The sequence below is a fragment of the Ceratosolen solmsi genome, unplaced genomic scaffold, assembly GCF_000503995.2.
Source record: "Ceratosolen solmsi marchali unplaced genomic scaffold, CerSol_1.0 scaffold13, whole genome shotgun sequence".
NCBI classification, from domain to species: domain Eukaryota; kingdom Metazoa; phylum Arthropoda; class Insecta; order Hymenoptera; family Agaonidae; genus Ceratosolen; species Ceratosolen solmsi.
The window spans coordinates 2,361,619-2,379,108 of NW_011948418.1; the positions used below are offsets into that span (position 1 = coordinate 2,361,619).

Here is a 17,490-nt window from a genome sequence, read left to right on the forward strand (position 1 = left end):
TATTTGAGAGAAAATTGATACATGGGATCGATTATGCCCAAGTTCGAGACGACGAAGTACAATACGCTGCCGCGATTGGCAACGCTCCTGTATTCCTCCCGGGCTTCCGAAATCTCCTGCTCGGTCGTTTCCGTCTCCTCTAGCCTCGTCGCGATTATAGAGGACGTTTCCTTACTCTCGTTCAGACTCTCGATAAGCTCCTCGTTATCTAAGATATTACCTTCCGAGCTGAAGAGTGAGCTCAGTATCTTGTTCTCGATGCTCCTTAGTAGGCTCTTATCGGCGTTGATCTGCGCTACAAGCTCGTTTCGCAGTTGCTCCAGTTCCGGTTTCTCCAGTCGAATTACATCCCTGTAACGATCAAGCACCTTCAATGCCTGCATTAACACCGACGCTCATATCATTTTTTCTTCTTCTTCTTTTTTTTTTTTTTTTTTTTTTTTTTTTTTTTTTTAATCTAACTTCAACTCGTCAGAATGCACTAGAGTGTTTTACGATCTATTTAATACTAAACTGTGTGCTTTCTATTTATGATTTCGCTTTTTCTTTTCCTTGCTTTCTATACAATTACATTGACAGTGATGAGTTTTGTATGAGAATGGTACAGATAATGAAGCTTTGTATGTGTGCATTTTTAATAATTCTTATCTATTCATAACTGGCATTATCATCGTGAATTATTTTTATTGAGCGATATACAAGTATTGTAACGAACTCCTTGAAAAGTATTATTTTATTTTTACATTCCTTCCAGGGGACATTTAATGAAATGCAATGGTTTAAAGTATGCTAATTATTATAAAGTAAATATTGAAATTATATTTAGCTACGAATGTCTGTGAAATACGCTTGGAACGAAATATTCAATAAATTATGATTTCGCAGTTGGAAGTGTCGATAAAGCATTCGTTCGATTATATATAAAATGGCTTTACGACTTTCATAAAACGATTTCTCATTATCTTCACAGCATCGCTGTTAAGAAGACTTTCTTATGGGAAAATGAGAGAAATTTCAATCGCTAATTTCCATAATTCTAGGCATTGACAAATTCTAAATTATTGAAAAATTAATGGATACGTGCAATTTATTTTGATTATCTATTTAATTTATAGCAATTCAAGATAAATAAAGACTGAACATGAAGAGAGCGTAGATCAAATTTATTGTTTAATAGCAAGTTATTAGACAATTTTTTAATTATTTTTTTTTCCAATGTTGTATTAGCAATCGCTTTGTTATTTGTATATTGTATTATTATAAAATTATTGTCCGTAATTATAAATTATTGAAAAAGCCACTCGGATAATAATAATCTATGACTTACTTATATTGTCAATGTAATTCGAAAGTTAAAGTTTTATTCGAGTCAATTCAATTCTCATTGAAATATAATTACCAAAATTAATATGTAATCCAAGTCTTCAAATATGTCTAAACATAACATTACATTACCTTAATATTTGAAAGTCATGTAGGAAAAAAAAAAAAGTAAAATAAAATAAAGAATTACTATGCCCTCTAAAGCAATTCCTTCGCACCTATGAACTTAATTAACAAAGAAATTGATATAAAAATAATGTTATACGCTAATAGTTGATCCTCTAAGCCACTTGGCGTCACCGTGAAATTCACAATCGTCACTTTTATGCAGATCTCCGGCAAGTAATGCGGATTTCCCATTTTCGTTGTAATGTACAATCGAAAATTCGTATCATATTCAACGTCGTTTTCACCTAATCGAATAATTGCTCTGCCATCCTAATTAGCGAGAGGAGAAATTTTATATACTTATTGCGAGTCTCTCGTGTAAAAAATAACGGAACACTTCTCTTCATTACTTAAATATGAAATATTGAATTTCTTTACCTGGATAATAAGTTGCTTTAATAATATCGGTTCCAAACTAGGATCTAACGTCTCTCCAATTTCTTGAAGCAATATTGGCGCGCCGGTTCTTATACAAATCTCCATTAATCTCATAAAATTACTGTCGGTTATCTTACAAATTTTTAATTGATTGTCCTGCTCCATATTTCGTATCCATCGATTTGCCTAAGGAGAGTGTGGTGATTAATTATCGATATGAAGGAGCTTATACAAATGTGAAATTCACAATCGAGAGATTAATAAATAGGGACATCTCAATCAATTAAGGGACAAGTCCGAGATGAAGATCATCACCTGCTCCTGGGGATCGATCATGAGGGGCCAGCGTTCGGCTTGCGTCACCAGGATCGCGTTTTCCGTGCTAACGAGATCGCGCGGTAATCCATAAGTGTTCCACATACGAATCTCATAGGGATCGGCGAGAACCGACACGAGACTGAAGTTCTCCGTCGTGCTGATGTTCTGCTCCTGGCAGCGCTTCAGCCACTTGCTCAGCAGCTTCTCTCGGTAGAAGCTGGTGAATGCCCCGAGGTAAGCGAGGCCTCCGGCCGCCACCAGAGTGTCGCCCGCTATGTTCTCTATCTGCTTGTCGAATTCCTTTGGGTGGATCGAAAATTAGTGCTGATAGGGACTAATGGGCGCGAATATCAAATCACCTCACAACTTTTACTCATTCTTTTAAATACTTTAATACGAAAATTGTTTTTTTTTTTTTTTTTTTTTTTTTTTTTTTTTTTGTATTTTAGGACATGCGTACGAGGAAATCGATGCTAATGGTAATCGACGTTGGGAAATTGCGTTAGTCGAGCATAAATTTAAGGGATCTTTATTTTTATCCAACTCGTTGTTGATCATCGTCATTTCAATGTACACACATTATTTAATATTTCCTCGCCTAGCTTTTCTCACATTTTTTTTTCAACGAATGCTTCACGAAGTTTTATTTTAGAATATATGGAACGAAAATTTCTCTACATCCATGTATTATTATTCGAGCATAATCGCCATTGTTCATTTAATGTTTTATTTATTGTAAAATCTGAGAGTGTGTAAACTCGAATGCATGAAAGACCGATTAGATAAATTCTCAATTCATTATTGTTTTTTCTTTTCAGTCTAAAGATTTTTCAATGTCTAAATTAAAACTTCCGACAAATATTGACAAATGCTTTTATATTATAAAGATTCGTCGTTCTGGCAGGATATTTCCTACGTCGTTTATTAAAGTTCTTGTGACGAGGAGATTGGAGATTGGATTGGTTTGGTTAGTGAGACGATAGGGGGGGGGGGGGGGGGGGCGAAGGGAGGAGCGACAAATACAATGCACGTGAAAAAAAAAAATTATTTATTGGTAATTCGTGAGACTGGCTGATGAGTTGAATTGTCAGGCTTTGAAGTATGGCGGATTGCAAGAAAGATCGGAGTAATAAACATGACAAAGCTTCATCTTTGTGTTTTAATACACAGGCGACACTGATAACGGTTTATTAAGATAAGAAATTGAAATAACCATGCAATTATTCGAGGCAGACTGATAAATGGGCAGCAAAAACCAAAAGATATATATATATATATATATATATATATAGCTATTAAGATCGATAGATAGGCGAGACGTAGTGTTATGAGGAGATGCGGGATCCGAAGTGCGCCGGGACGATAAGCGAATGCCAGTATGAGGACGAGTTACAATGATGAGGAGGTGGGTTAGGATGGGGTGGTTGGTGGGAAGGTGGGGGAGGGGGAGGGGGCGGAGACCCGGGTAAAGTAGCGTAATATCTTCCATTCGTAGGGAAGTTTAGTTTCGTTGGGCTGGCCCGTTAAATGACAACAGAGCGATAATGTCAAACGTACTTTTAAATATTTGTCGCTTTACAAGATTTTCGTTTCAAGATAAATGCGTCTTTAAACGTATTTCAGCGTATATTTCAATCTTACGTCATAAATATGTACGATATCGCTATTTACTTAAGATTTAATAAATTTAAATTTAAATTTAAATATAAATATATGCTTTCTACCGTATCTCGAATTAGCGTGGAAAATGTACAAGACTTATTAAATACCTAATTACTCATACCCAATATCGAACTTGGCGAATCTTTCTCCTACTTAACGATAATAAATAATGAGAGGTAAAATTTATAATTGCATCGGTATACGTGATTTTGCCATGTGATACCTGCAAATCAATCGTCTCTTCAACTAGACATCGATTGTTAGAAACATTACGATGGTCGTTAATATTGTATATTTATTGGATGAAATTATGAAAAATGAAAACTTGCTTTTATTTCTTTGATCCATCGAATCTCTTCGTCAGCTAAAGCGGATGTTAATCTTCCAGATCTACCGAGTCGCGACTCGCACAGGAGAATATTGTATTCCAAATTTCCCAAGTGTTTTACCGCTGCATTATATTTATTTTCTAAACGTTTTATCTGCTTTTCCACGTCGGCCAATTCATCTTGCTTTTTATGAAGAATTTCTTCGATCGCGACCAATTCAAGTTGCGCTTCTTTCAATCTTTCATTAAAAAATTTTGCATTACAATTAGAATTTCAATTTTAGTAGTTTATTTTTCTTTTTCCGATCCAACTATTGGCAATAAATTATTTCTATAGTTTAAAAAATAATAATTGCACACTAATAAATACGAATTTTCCTACATAATATCTAAAGTATTGATTAGCACAATTTTCATACTATCATATTTAATTTTCCAGCCCTACGTTAACCATTAGAAATTTTATATTATAAATATTATAAGTCGCAATTACAAATTTAATAGCTCAGGGAATGAGAGACGATTAGAATGTGACTTAATATTTGGTTATCTTACTTTTTACGTTTCGGCTGAACGATTCTGTAAAGTTTCGCGTAGCCATCGATTGCCAACACCCAGATGCAAATTGACTTGCACACTTTACTTTGCTTCGCCACTTTGTCCGGTTTGAAGTTGCGATTCTTTACGTACTGTTGAAGTTTCTTCAAGAGTTTGTCAGTTATTTTTTCTTTCGGGTAAGATATTAAGCGATCGAGAAAGTGAACGTCTCCGAGGACAAGCTTAGCCGTCTGCCAATTCGTTCTGTCAAGTAACATTGATATTTTAATTTTCGGCGTCCGTTTAGCATTGCTCTTTAGTAATGTCCAAATTTCAGTTACTTTTTATTTAAGCGAGTTTAAAATTTACAAAGAATAATGCATTATATCAGATCGATCAAACAGCTGTAATTTTCGCTCGTTTAAATAATTAAATTGTTTAGTTAAATTAAAACATACAAATGTTTATACAAATGTGTACGGCAATTTTAACAGAGTAGTTTCATAAAAATACATTTGTACATAAATGATTTTACTTGCTTTGTTTTCTTTTCATTTTTCTTTTTAAATTTAATATTTCGGCACTCATATGCCGCAGTAAATATATTGTCTTGTCTCTCTTTAACTACGCTCGTTAAAATTTTCAGTTGATTATATTAAAAATTATTGTTTATGATATACTTTTCGCGTAGTAGCAAGCAAACTGCCTCCATTACAAAGCGTACTAATTGAGGCGGCTTATTGAAGACTTTGATTTCGTTAATGTCATTTTTATTTAAAGACGCTAGGGCATTTTGAGCTTCTCGTAAGGCTGGAAGTGCGGCCTCCAAATCTTTTCTAGCTTCTGCCTCCAAGGCCGCTGTTTCGTTAGTTTTTTTCTATATTCAAACAAAATCAACGCTCTATACCTTAAACTTTAGAAACCCTTGGTTAGTTTTATTCCTCATTATTATATCCATTATTTATATCATAAATGATGCAATATGATGATGTCACAGATGACGACAAAAAAAAAAAAAAAATCATCAATGTAGTTTTATGTAAAGCACTAACATTTTTTTTTTTTTTATGTAAAATCGCGTAGATTGTGAGATTTTACGTATATGTATGAGTCATTTTGAATTATAAGACAAGATTTTACAACTACAATGATATTCAATAGACACGAGTGCACATAATTTATATCAATATATTACTCAATAAATACCTTTGCATTAGCTTCGTCTGCGCCGACAATAGTTCGAACCTTGTCGCATTCAATTTGCTCCTTCGCCACAATTTTCATCAACTTGGACACTTCCTCGGAACTTATTTTCAATTGAGGTCCTAAAGCAATTATTTGTACCTTCATCGTGGCAACTATTTCGTGCGTTTCCGTTATTTTCTACATATAAATATTAATTAGCGACGAATCTAATGCAATACTTTTGGACAATATTGTACTCGATAAAGCTCTAGTATTATTACATTTAGCCCATTAGCAATGCGAGTTCTCATATTTCCAATCTTTTCGGATTTTTTCGCAAGTGTATTTAAATAAAGCTTTAATAAATCGAGATAACTACTCGGCGTTGTATAATATCTGCGGCGCATTTCCTCATAAAATCTCACGGTCATTTCTTCCACACTCTATTAATGAGTTTATGTCAGGATTAATTAGGCTTTCATATATTATCTGCTCATATCGATGATATCGTTTGTTTTTTGGTAAAAATAATTATTACCTCGTGCATTAGAACGCAAATCGAGGCTAGAGAATTGACTTTATCATCGTCTTTTATAATGACTGAACCAATTGCTCGAACAGCTACGGAAAGAAGAGCTTCCTTTGGCCATTTGGAAAACCAATCGATCGTACAGCAATTCACCAATGAGGGAAACATGCGACAACGGCGTCTTTAAATTGTCAATGTATCGGTGAAATAAGTGAAATAAGCATAAATTTTCAAGAAATATGAATAAATAGGCGTACGTGCACTGACCGAAAAGCGTCACCGACTGGACTCATGCACAGCATCAGGTGGAGATGATTTTTCACGCGACCGATGAAAAATTGATAAATTCCATCCCTGTTGGCCTCGTCGATGCCTGCATCTTTAGCCGCTGGCCGAGTTAAAATTATAGCCTTTTCCAATTCTTCCGCCTCGAACAAATTTGGTATTTCTCCTACATGTCATTAATAAATCACGTACTTTATGTATAAATATATATATATATATATATATATATATATATATATATATATATAAGTAGGCATGTGTTTTAAAGTATGAGACTCAAAGTACCAGAATTCAGAGTGTTGTTGATGTCCTCGAGAAATTCTTCGAGTACGATTTGTGTATCCGTGAAGAGGAAAGTCGCAGCCTCGGCATAAGCCCCGGGGTACAAGTAAAATTTTCGTAAATCTTCGTTCCATGTAGCCTTATCGTAATTTCGACTGACTTCGATTTGATGACAACTATTTTACAATTTTTTGTTTGTTTGTTTGTTTGTTTGTTTGTTTGTTTTATTTTCCCCCAATAAATGAAATAAAGCATATTTCCTTCATAAAGAACGCATAAGTATATTATGAATTTTAATTGGTCGAAGAGATAACAAAAAAAAAAAAAAAAAAAAAAAAAAAAAAAAAAAATAAAAAAATAAAAAAAAAAAAAATAACAACAAAAAAACAAAAAATAAAATAAAATCGAATATTGTTAATATAATAATAATAATAATAATAATAATAATAATAATAATAATAATGATTTAAAAAATGAGAAAATAATAATGACACAGGTTGAAAGCAAGAGATGGAACAGCATAGCCCAGTCTTTTAGACTAATTGTCTGCGTTTGCCGGATGATAAGTTTTTTTCAAACTAAAATGCAATAAAATGCAATAGCATAGATAACAACGTAATTACGAGAATTAATATACGCGTTTGTAGATAAATGTATTGAGTGAAGAATTCTCTAACCTATAATCGACGCAGTAGACAAAAGAGAAAATAAGAAAATGTCGAACCGGTAATTATTCATGTGCGATGCAAGCCTCGTGAGACTCTGTTTGCCCATGCCACCAACACCAACAAGAAGTCCGTTTCCTCGTTCCGACCTGAGTATTCGTGCCAGTCTACACAAGTGTTCGATCGCGTCTATGAAGAATATCAAGTTCATCTCCTTGGACGCGGTCACGTTATAGTCGTCGAGGTACTGTTGGAATATGTTCTTGGCCTTGTTGAGGTCGACGATCTCTTCGTACACTCGATCGTTGCGTTCGGCTTCGACGACAAGGAAGTCGCCGAACATCAAAAGCGGCGTTTCAGTCATTTCCTCCCCCTCTGGCACTAGTGGGAAGACTTCGTCGTTGAAAAGCTCCACGCAAATGGTCGAGAGAAGATGATAAAAGTAGCTTTTGTCTTGCATATTTATCAGTCGATCGTGAAAGACTCGCAGGCATTCGTGGTAGAATAATCTAAACATCGAGGGGACTCGATATTGAAAGGTCAAGAAAACTATTGTTTTCTCAATTCTTAATTCGATATAGATGATTTCGAGATTATTCGATATAGAATGCACCTAAGGCACACTTATCAAATAAATACGCATTTGCAAAATTCAAATATCAGCAACACTTTTATTACCATATATGTGTCATTTTAACGAGCCTATGGTAAAACTAGATAACTAGGACATTACTTATCGAGATTTGACATATTTGTCGCATGTATGGTAACGAATAATTTACCTGAGCATCTGTTTAACTTCTACAATAACATTAGAATCAGCTTGCAAAACTCCTTGGATGCATTTCGAGAGATCTCGTAAATTAAATACGTAATGGCTTTTTTCTGGAGTTGGCAAAAGATCTTGAGCTATTCTACTGTACAATTCAACCGCAGCATTTATAATGTTGGTTCCCATGTCCTTTACAGGCTGGTTAAATTCTTTGAGAAAGCCTTGCATAATCGATCTGTTTATTAATGTCCATTGTTATTACAAAATTTTGAGCGAACAATATTTATCCCTCGATCTCCACTATATACATCGACGAATGAACGATATTTTTAAATTAAATACATGTAAATGATAAAGTGGTCACTTGCTTGAATATGGATTTGAGAGAATCATTGGTTGGCTGTGGGATGGCCAGCATTCCAAAGTGCCTGACAAATCGAGTAGTCAAAGGATTCCTTCCACCTCCTGGAGGAGCGCAGGCACTTATCAAGACAACATCTTGAATCTTCTTCCAAAAAAGTTTTTCTTTGTCGTAAAATCCTCCGCTGTCTAATATTTGCCTGTAATTTTCAAAAAAAAAAAAAAAAAAAAAAAAAAAAAAAAAAAAAAAAAAAAAACAATTAAACAAACGAACAAACAAACGAACAAACGAACAAACAAACATCATAAAAGAAAAGGAAAGAAAAAAATAACATTAGCTAAACGTGAAATTTGCACAGAGTTTGGAATTGAACGCATATTCTTTTGAAACAACTTTTTACGAGAATATAAATTATTATAGAATTTAATCTATTATAGTATCTTACTATTTGGATATTCGAGTACAATGTATGAATGGCAAGTAGATATTTGAAGAAAATTATCAACATTATATGCTGAAACGTCATGCGGATAATTACAAATTTACTTAATGGCAAATGGCAAATCATTGACCTATTTACAATGGTATTGTAAAGAAATGTTAAAGCAATGTCGTTGAGTTATTTAATCGACTCACCGAAGTAATTCAATTGGCGGCTGAGATCCATATGTATCTAATTTCGGCATATTAACGTCATCGACAAAGATACAGAATCGTTTGCCTATTGGTGCGCCGAGCACAGTTTTCTTTTTTTTATCGAGCTTGAGCTCGAGAATTTCCTGTGTGCGTCCACTGCTTGTTTGGGCAGAGAAATTCAAGACTATCGACAGCCAATTACCAGATTTTTCCAAATTACTTAATACCATTTTCGTAACAACTGATTTCCCAACACCTGTAATGCACCCCATAAATTACTTGTGCTTGTAGTGATTAAAAACAATTATTAAGACGATGATGCACGTAACGGCTTAAATTTAATTTAAAAATTTTTTTTTTCACTCTCGAGATGTCACAAAGAAAAAAAAAAATAAAACAAAGATTAATCTATATATATATATATATATATATATATATATATATATATATATATGAATTAAAGTCACGTTAAGAAAACTTTAAAGATTTTTATGTTTTATTAATTTCACCAAAAACTTTCTATAATTGATTGTAACTATCAAATATATTGTAAAAGCTGTCGTTTATCACGTTTCCTAATTTTTAACGATGAACTTGCTAAACTTAAGGTAAATCATATTACAATAATTCCCAATTCCCTCGCTACATCTATAACATGCAAATACAACAATTCTGTAAGTATTTTGGCAATACCAGTGTCTCCAGTGAAAAGAACAGGTTTATTGACCTCGATAAGCTTCTGCATGATATAGCCAAAACAGACAGTATTAATCGTTGGTACTAGAATGTCGAAAAACGGTTGCTCAGGTTTATATTCGAAAGGTGCAATTAGATTTGTCCAAGGTTCTAATTTCTGTGTATGGGTATTCATATAAATGTTCCACAATTCATCAGAGGCTGATATACTAAAGAAAAGACATGAATATAGTTAACGAGCAATATTATTTCGCTAATTATTGCACTTTTTATTTATTTATTTAATTACTATATCTAATTATATTTCATTACGATAAAAAGGCCTACGATTTTCGATTATCTTTTTTTTTTTTTTTTTTTTTTTTTTTTTTTTTTTTTCATAATCAAATTAATTATTAATTTAAATACATATGATTTTTACGTACAAATCCATTATTTTAACATTAAAAGATAACAAGTGGAAAAATAATTTATAAAATTATGCATAATTGTTGGTGACATCGTAGAGCATTGTAATTTAATTTTTTACTTTGTTAATTTCTATATTTTTTTTGGTTTGTTTACAGTGTTGTTTAATGGTGTAGTAATATATGCTAGAAATAATTCAAACAATAATGAATTTACGATGAATTTTATCGAGATTTTTTTTGTTGTTGCAATCAATTAATAATGGAAAGCTGTAAATTTTTGTAAAAATGGATAGCCTAGCTCACTGCAACGACAAAATTATTAACTTACTGTGCGTCATTATTTTTAAGAAATTGTTTTTTTATAAAAATTTCAAAAGCCGCTTGAGAGATTTTCGTAATATTTCCACCAAGTGACCACAAGTATGAAAAAATAAATGATTGCGTGATGAAAGTTTTCATTTTCGTCGAGTCTTTCTTCACTTTCTCGAGGACCTCTTGCTCCAAAATTATACTTTGCAGAAGGGCGCACAGCATGTCGACCTTACTTATTTCAACCTGTAATTTCCACAAATAACATGGACAATTTTAATATATTTGAAATTTCAGTGCCCAGCATGACTTTCGGCCGATCGATAATTCTCTGCAATTGATTGCTATCGCACGGCTACATGTTCATTATACATTTTATCCAAGAACGTTATTAAAAAAAAAAAAAAATAAAATAAAACAAAAGAAAAAAAAACAAAAGAAAAGAAAAAAAAAATAACGTACGAGTAATAAAATGATGAAAATATCGTGCAAGTACGAACCTGTGCTATGACAGAGTCGCAATATTTTTTGATGAATTTGAATCCATCCTCGACGTAGGTTTCGAAAAGATTTAAAATTACACTTTGCACGGCTGGTTTCAATTTTTCCGCGAGCATTAGTAGCCAACTTTTAACGCGCGGTAGCCACTTAAGCTCGGAAGGATCGAGGTAAACCATACCTGAAATTGAAAAATGAAAAGGAATTTCGTAGTATCTTGATAATAAACGATTGATGTTGTTGTGTAAGGAAGGGGACAGGCAAGTAACGTTTGTCGATAAAATCAAATTGATATATCCACGTATATTAATGAAACTATTAATTATAGTGGCGAGTATGGTACTTGAATCGTATTTTAGCTTTGAAAAATACTTTCTCGTCAGAATGAGCGGAGAGAGTGAGAAATTTTGTGGAGTACCGACCGCAACGACTGACAGTGGCTGGTGAAGCTTGTGCTAGGTCAGCAACTTCGAAAATCATGTGAACGTAAGGCGTGAATTTAATTCGTTCGGAATTCGCTAGACAAAGCATCTTATTATCGTCGAGAACAGTATTCATGTTTTCAATCCATACGGCATCGACAGGACCGTCACAAACGACCCATTGATGATCTTCCGTGGTGAACTGTTTCGCAATAATAGATTTGCCGTTTAACTCGGGTAGAATGGAAATTCAAATTATTCAGATTGGGATTTAATTTATTTCCCTCGCGATATAATAAAAGTTATTGTTTAACGATTTAAATCAAAAGAGTGAGTGAGAGAGAGAGAGAGAGAGAGAGAGAAGAGAGAGAGAGAAAAGAAAAAAAGAAAAAAGAAAAAAACAACCACATAAGCAATGCTATTCACGTAGAACGTCATATTATTAATATTCTCGAGCTACCCATTAATACATTTTCCAAATGTATTATAATCTTTATGCCTCACTACAGTTTGATTAAGAATAAAAGTAATCATTTATAATCAACGTCCTACCTCTCACCATAATATTATATTAATTTTTTGTTCAAACAATACTTGCTTATTACAATTACAATAACTTACTGCGCATGCGTGACGTATAATAACACCGAGTAGTCCATCGTGCCATTCGTTTGATATGGCGAGAACTTCTCCATATAATTCCCCAATCGTTACAGCTTTTGGATTGAGAATGTACATGTGTACAGGCTGATAATATTGATTGGAAACTCCCAGTTTATGAAGACGTGTGTACGTATTTTTCAATGTCTATATGTATAAAGGATTTTGAGTCATTAGGAGAATTTTTAATGATTATTCTAATGGTTAAATTCTTTGATTTTTCAAGCCAAGAGTTTACGTGTAGCACAGTCGACTTTCCAGATCCAGTGGGTCCGACTAACATAACGCCGTGTCTCACTCTCATGGTTTCGTGCAATTGTATCACTTTTTGTAGGGAGCAGTATTCCGGTTGTAACGATGCTTCCTGCATTATCTGGCAATTGAAGTAAAGTCAAAAAATTGTTCGAATGTTGCTTAATCTCGGTACTGCTAATATTAGTAATAATCTTAGTAACACAAAAAAGAAAAACATATGCGACGACCAGCAACATATAATTTTGTGATATTGAGTCAAATTTATACGGTTATGTAATACTTATGAAAAGCGATTATCATGTTAATAAAAATTAACAACAGCCAACGTTATATTGATAATAATTGCTAATGTTCCTTACGGTAATGGCAGTTTTTTGAAGAATGCCATAGTCTTCCGCAGGAATAATAACACCTGGGAAAAGATCCCCTAGAATGCCCTGGAAGAGTTCGGCGTCATCGGCTAAGAATTTCGGTAAATTACTGTCTCTTAAAGCTTTTATAAGAACGACATCTTCTTTTTTATCAGGATTATCTCTTTTTAAACTTCCTGCCATCACTAATACGCTTTTTACTGCCCTAAATGATATTATCATCTTCATTAATATTATTATTATTATTATCATTATTATTATTATCATTATTATTATTATTATTATTATTAGCGTTTTGTGATTGTTGTTGTTTTAAAAGTCTATGTGTCATTATTTCCTATTTTATAATAATTTTAATCTAAATGCTAGATAAATTATTAATAAAAATTTGTTTTTAACACCATAGATGACTATCAAACGTCGTAATGATCATATACAAATAAATTAAAATAAAAAAAAAAAAAAAAAAAAATCATCAGAAATAAAAAGTGTAAATATGAGGTAAAATAACGAATGAATTTTGTGTTTTACTAAAATATATATTTTATGAATACCTGGGTAAATAGAAGAAAATTTTGCACTTATAAAATATGTATCAACATTGAACTTGAATTTGATTTTTTTAAATAGCATATTTATTTTAGTAATTCTTAATATCGAATTTTTCGTAATATTGAAGCGAATTGATAAAATAATACAATTAATTTGTAATCAATAAAATAATTAATTTGATACCTCATTCCGAAGTCATAATGATCTTGTTGAGATAATTGTTCGCTACAAAGTGTGTACATTAACGTCATTTTTACGGATAAAGACTGCGAGGATTCAAATCCTTCGGAATATAATGTAACTTCGGCAATAAGTTCTAAAATATATATTATTTTTTACAGCGGTATTCCTTACAAAAATTTCATTATAAATTCAATTATTACGCAACAAGAATATTATATATTCTAGTGATATGTTTTCATTTTACAAGCTCGCTTGATTAAAGTAATCAATTTGGTAATTAATCGAAGCCATTTGTCTCGACAAATACCAACATTCGTACACGATCACATAGCAGGCAAATAATATTCTCATTAAAGATTTATTTAAGCATTAAAATTAAAAGCACAGAGCTCACTATAATCTGGAACCATCATCGAAATCGGACGGAATAATGATTTTAAATTATCCGGTAGTTCTGTACGTCCTGCATAGCCAGGATTCATCGTAATAAAAGCAGCGCAGGTTCTAACGAGTTTGATTTTTCTTCCCTCAAACATGAATCTATGCATTGGTTTGTAAATATATGTAAATTTTACTTTAAACACACGACACTCTTCAGCAAATATATCAATGTATTATCTCACTCTTTGCTTTTGGCAAGTTTTGCATTTCTTATTGTGATTAGTTGTTGCGCAATGACAGAAAGTACCTCAATATCAATGCGATTAAACTCGTCGAAGCAACACCAGGCGCCAGATGTTGCGAGCCCAGAGAAAAAACGCCCCATCATCTATTTTTAAATGTTTTTTTTTTTTTTATTTTTTTTCATTAATCGTACGTTTATAAATAAGTCGATTCATAGTTTTACACGGCAACCACCGAAGCATCTGCTATACGAATTCCTCAGATATTATTGTACCATGCAATTTCTTTTTCTTTTCTCGTAACGAATAAAAGCAAGAAAATTTGGATTTTAATAATACGACGTTGACTTGATACTAATCGTATTATGACGCACACATGAATAAGCATAAGATTACAATGACTCGGATTATTACAATTAAATGCCATTGAAATATTCAAGATGTAGGATTAATGTCAATTTGCTTTTACGAAAAATCATTTATTGATATGAAATAAAATTCATTTCAATAATACTATTTAAATTAACATTTCACAATTTTCTCATAACGCGCTGAATATTTGTAATGAATTATAATAGCCAGTGCTGTTCAAATTGTCCGATTGTCCGATGAAATGATAATTCGGCGCAAACTTAACCAACGACCATTGCTTATATAATAATTCACTCCAACTATTATAATTGCCAATAGGCAATAAATATAGGTTCTATAAACTCGGCCGATGAAATATTTTTGACATACGTACTTTGTAATCGAGCCCTTCTGAACAGTTAAATACTACGCATTGAACTGCCAAAGCCTTTGCCAAATCTTTAGTTGTTTCGGTTTTTCCTGTACCGGCAGGACCAGCTGGTGCTCCACCTAGACAAAAACATGAATTCCGTTTCATATTTTTCAATATTTCGACAATGTCGATGGAACTCGATTAACGCCCTTTCGTTGAATCGCAAATTTTTTAATGTAAGAGCTGTAAATTAAAAGCAACAGGTAAAAGGCAAAAAATAACATATACGGTGAATAAAAAATTGTTATTAATTGAAATTCGAGTTGGCTTTGGTATTGGAGTGGAGGGCGATGCAGACGGGAACGTTTATTGTTTTATTTTATTAAATTGATTTTCTTTTCCTTTATTGTGTTTTTTGTTTCAATGCAAGGCTTATCTTTGGTAATGATTTATTTAGTAAACGAATAAGTCATCGCTTGGGTATGGCTGATTAATTAATATAAATCAAATCGAATACAAGAGATTACATTCTTAGCATTTGCATCTATTCGCACGAACTTCCTTCGTGACTATCGATAACGATTGCGCACGACACGTAAGAAAATTAATAGATCGAGACCTAAATCCAATTGCAAGGCTCCCATCAAACAGAGATAGCATTTGTCCGTAAGAGGAGTTATAACGAGTCGTCGCTGAGCTCCGAGGTACTCGTACCCATAAATGTACTTGGTATTGCTCATTCGGGCAACGCAATTATCAATCTCCTCGTCCCAATAATATCTCAATGTTTTCGTCCAGTCGAAGCTCGAGCTGCGCCAACGGAAATTATTTCGAGTAAGGATGCGAGCAATAATATATATATATATACATTATTTACCTCGAGGTTACTTGATTTTGTACTAATATTGAAATAATATCTCTTGCGTGTACATCGACGGTTATAAGATTAATGATAATGTCGCGCACAAGCTTTGGCAATTCTCCGCGAACCATTGCTGCTAATTTGTTCAAGTCCTTTTCATAATTAATAATTCAAATTTAAATTTCATTAATGATTTATGTACAAATAAATACGTGGTAATATAACTTATTTTTTTTTTTCTACAATTGACTGGAGATTTGACAAAAATAATTTACCTCGAAGCACTTTTGTTCGAAATTTTTCATTTTCCCTATGGCTTTTATCTTATCATGCAAACACTCGTGCACGTATTGAGCCCAATATATTTGCGATACAGTTAAAACAATCTAATAATAATAATACAAAGGCAAATAAATAAATAATATACAATATAAGTAAAGGATATATTTTTTTCAGCCTGTGTTTAATATTTCGTGCTTCAAATATATAATTTTCTTTCCAAAGATGGACATTCAGTTTTTAAACGAAATTATAAAATAATCGACAATTATTAATAATTAATACTAAAATAAATAAGAAATAATAAAAAATTAAAGAAAATCTTATTTTATGTTAATTGATTAACTATTTGAAAAATAACATGTCTAAGCGTTACTAATATTAATGATTCAAATAATAAGATAATAGCATCGTCGAGTCAGGCATTGTATTAATATGACTAAAGTTTATTGTTGATAATCGTAAAAAAAAAAAAAAAAAAAAAAAAAAAAAAAAAAACATACTTAAGGACACGTGCTGCGTTATTATTGTTGTTGGTAAGCGAAAAAAAAGCCTTGCACATTTATAAAAAAAATTTTGTTAAGCAGGATGACCGATTCAGAGACTTTTTAACGACCGTCGAATTTATTGCTTAAGGCTTAGGCGGGAGAATGCATCGGTCAATAATCTTAAATGACAACTCAGTATTGCGAATCAGCCCTACTTCCGCCGGTTCAAAAGATTTTCCATTTTCAACCGACTCATTGGACTGCCAGGCTAATGGAGCTTCGCATTCGCAACTTATACAACCTGAGAGGGATAACCCCAAATCAACGCCTCCCTGCCGTTTTTTCGGTACTCCTCCAGTGCCGCCATCATTTTCTTCTTGAGACTCTGGAACATGGAGGCCTCGACTTTGCCCAGCCAATTCTCGACGTTGCCTCGAGCTTTCAGACCCATGCTGAGCTTCACCCGCTCGCCCTCCGGCGATATCATCGCTATTATATCGTTTGTAAGTTTCGTCTCACTTTGTTGATCGCCTTGCCAGTTGCTGTTCATCGATCCGAATTCCAGCCGGAAAATAGCGTCGAAGCACTTTTGGAGATGCCTTTGTACCGCGTGGGGATTTCTCGTCTACTTCGTTCGAATTATTAAATTATTATAGATTAGATGGTAGATTAAAGGTACTTGGTATACGATATGAAGGTGAGAGTACGAGCGATTTTTAATAATAACAT

General features: G+C 33.0%; 1 protein-coding gene across 1 annotated transcript in view; it reads right to left on the minus strand.

The window, feature by feature from the left end:
• The window catches only part of Dhc16F (Dynein heavy chain at 16F), a 30,322-nt gene that overhangs the window by 5,654 nt on the left and 7,178 nt on the right, over positions 1-17,490 (minus strand). The window contains exons 18-48 of the mRNA XM_011497235.1: positions 17,063-17,386; positions 16,270-16,380; positions 16,010-16,146; positions 15,752-15,942; positions 15,154-15,269; positions 14,409-14,554; positions 14,180-14,325; positions 13,786-13,918; positions 13,039-13,255; positions 12,663-12,797; positions 12,386-12,571; positions 11,765-11,966; positions 11,345-11,523; positions 10,864-11,090; positions 10,123-10,334; positions 9,430-9,685; positions 8,801-8,992; positions 8,443-8,667; positions 7,720-8,169; positions 6,999-7,171; positions 6,696-6,879; positions 6,438-6,609; positions 6,181-6,342; positions 5,921-6,097; positions 5,395-5,591; positions 4,733-4,978; positions 4,179-4,416; positions 2,185-2,487; positions 1,870-2,055; positions 1,589-1,761; positions 5-351 (exon numbers count right to left, since the gene is read on the minus strand). Coding sequence (XP_011495537.1) covers positions 5-351; positions 1,589-1,761; positions 1,870-2,055; positions 2,185-2,487; positions 4,179-4,416; positions 4,733-4,978; positions 5,395-5,591; positions 5,921-6,097; positions 6,181-6,342; positions 6,438-6,609; positions 6,696-6,879; positions 6,999-7,171; positions 7,720-8,169; positions 8,443-8,667; positions 8,801-8,992; positions 9,430-9,685; positions 10,123-10,334; positions 10,864-11,090; positions 11,345-11,523; positions 11,765-11,966; positions 12,386-12,571; positions 12,663-12,797; positions 13,039-13,255; positions 13,786-13,918; positions 14,180-14,325; positions 14,409-14,554; positions 15,154-15,269; positions 15,752-15,942; positions 16,010-16,146; positions 16,270-16,380; positions 17,063-17,386 — 6,343 coding nt within the window. The remainder of the gene's footprint in view (positions 1-4; positions 352-1,588; positions 1,762-1,869; positions 2,056-2,184; positions 2,488-4,178; positions 4,417-4,732; positions 4,979-5,394; positions 5,592-5,920; positions 6,098-6,180; positions 6,343-6,437; positions 6,610-6,695; positions 6,880-6,998; positions 7,172-7,719; positions 8,170-8,442; positions 8,668-8,800; positions 8,993-9,429; positions 9,686-10,122; positions 10,335-10,863; positions 11,091-11,344; positions 11,524-11,764; positions 11,967-12,385; positions 12,572-12,662; positions 12,798-13,038; positions 13,256-13,785; positions 13,919-14,179; positions 14,326-14,408; positions 14,555-15,153; positions 15,270-15,751; positions 15,943-16,009; positions 16,147-16,269; positions 16,381-17,062; positions 17,387-17,490) is intronic.